Source organism: Aplysia californica, unplaced genomic scaffold, assembly GCF_000002075.1.
Source record: "Aplysia californica isolate F4 #8 unplaced genomic scaffold, AplCal3.0 scaffold00053, whole genome shotgun sequence".
Lineage (NCBI taxonomy): Eukaryota > Metazoa > Mollusca > Gastropoda > Aplysiida > Aplysiidae > Aplysia > Aplysia californica.
Window position 1 is genome coordinate 988,105 of NW_004797323.1, and position 1,480 is coordinate 989,584.

The 1,480-nt window shown below is 42.0% G+C and overlaps 1 protein-coding gene across 1 annotated transcript in view; it reads left to right on the forward strand.

The window, feature by feature from the left end:
• LOC101861027 (ninein) overlaps positions 1–1,480 on the forward strand; it is a gene marked incomplete in the record, with an annotated part of 52,443 nt that overhangs the window by 33,288 nt on the left and 17,675 nt on the right. The window contains 2 exon segments of the mRNA XM_005092835.3: positions 330–553; positions 978–1,147. Coding sequence (XP_005092892.2) covers positions 330–553; positions 978–1,147 — 394 coding nt within the window.

Here is a 1,480-nt window from a genome sequence, read left to right on the forward strand (position 1 = left end):
AAATATATTTACCCTGAATTTTAATATTTTAACATTTTAGCATTTTAAAGTCAATTAGTTAACCAATCGTGCTGTGAACTTTTGCGAAAGTAAACAACTTGTGCTTCGCGCGCTCATATGACCTTATCAGTTGCAAGCGCCGTAAAACCCTATACTACATACATACTTACATAATCCTCATCTCTCCTCTTTCTTTTCTTTGTATGTTACTCTCTAATAACATCTCTAATTTCCAGCACTTTTATGACCTGATATATTGACGAGCAAGCGCCATAAAACGTGTACTAAAACTAAGCCTAACTGGATTGCTTCCTTTTTTTCTGTGTCAGTGCCAGGTCAACATCCACCCCCACACAGTCCCGTATCCCGGTCATGCGGGGCTCTGACGTCACCACAAAGCCACACCGGGCTGGGTCAGTGTCCTCCGTGGACATGTCAGAGACAGAGGAGGAAGACAACATCAGCGTGGCCTCAGCGAGGGGATTAAAGAGTCACCCCCGCGGCAAACGTCCTAAACTGGGAGGGAGCACACAGTCTCTGGATATTATGGACTGTGAGTAGTTTTTGTTTTGGGGTATTTGGTTTGTTTTAAGTCGGGATTTTTTGGCGGGAGGGGGGGTTGCTTTGTTTTTATGGCTTTTTTGTTGTGTTGTTCTCGTACAAAAACTTTTTGTGGGTGGTTTGCGGGTGCTGTGATATGCTTTGCCTCTTCCTTCCTATCAAACATCTGTCATCCTCATTTCTCTTCCTTCTCTACTTGGTATGATACTCTCTATAACACCTTTAATGAACACTTTTAATCTCTGTAAAATTCTTTTATTTTAAACATATTGTAGTGCTTACCAACCTTTTATAGCCAACACCCATCTTAAATATGATAAAGTTTTCGCACCAGTTAAAACTGTGACAAAGCAGACTTACGGCTAGTAAGAGTTCAGCAACAATAAGGAATTCTCTTTGTGATTTTTTTTTCTTAGTCATGGAGGTTCCAAGCCTGAGCAAGGAGCTCAGCCAACAACAGGCTGAGGAGATGCTGGAGCGAGAGAGGAAGGACATGGAGCAGCGCTACCGCCTCGAGGTCACCAACCTAGAGGAGAAGCACAACACGGAGAGAAATAAGATTCTGGGAAACTTCCAGCAGGAAAAGGTTAGTATATAGTCTTAATTGTCCAAGACGGCCAATGAAATATGTGGGCATTTATAGAATTAGCTGCTGTAGCTAGCAAGGTTTGTAGCTTCTCTTCCTTCTTGAAGGTTAATGATCATCATCAGTTCTTGATGGACGATCTATCAATTTATCATATTAATGAATGAGTGTCCTAACAGTGGATCAGCTCATTTCAAAGGGGATTTTTGGTTGTTTGTTTGTTTGTGTTAAGTCTGTAAGCAGGAATTGTAGCCAAAGGAGCAGAGGATCAAGAAAGAGACTGCTTCTCATTCTCATTGTCTTTGTCCTCCTCCTCCTCCTCCTCCTCCTCCT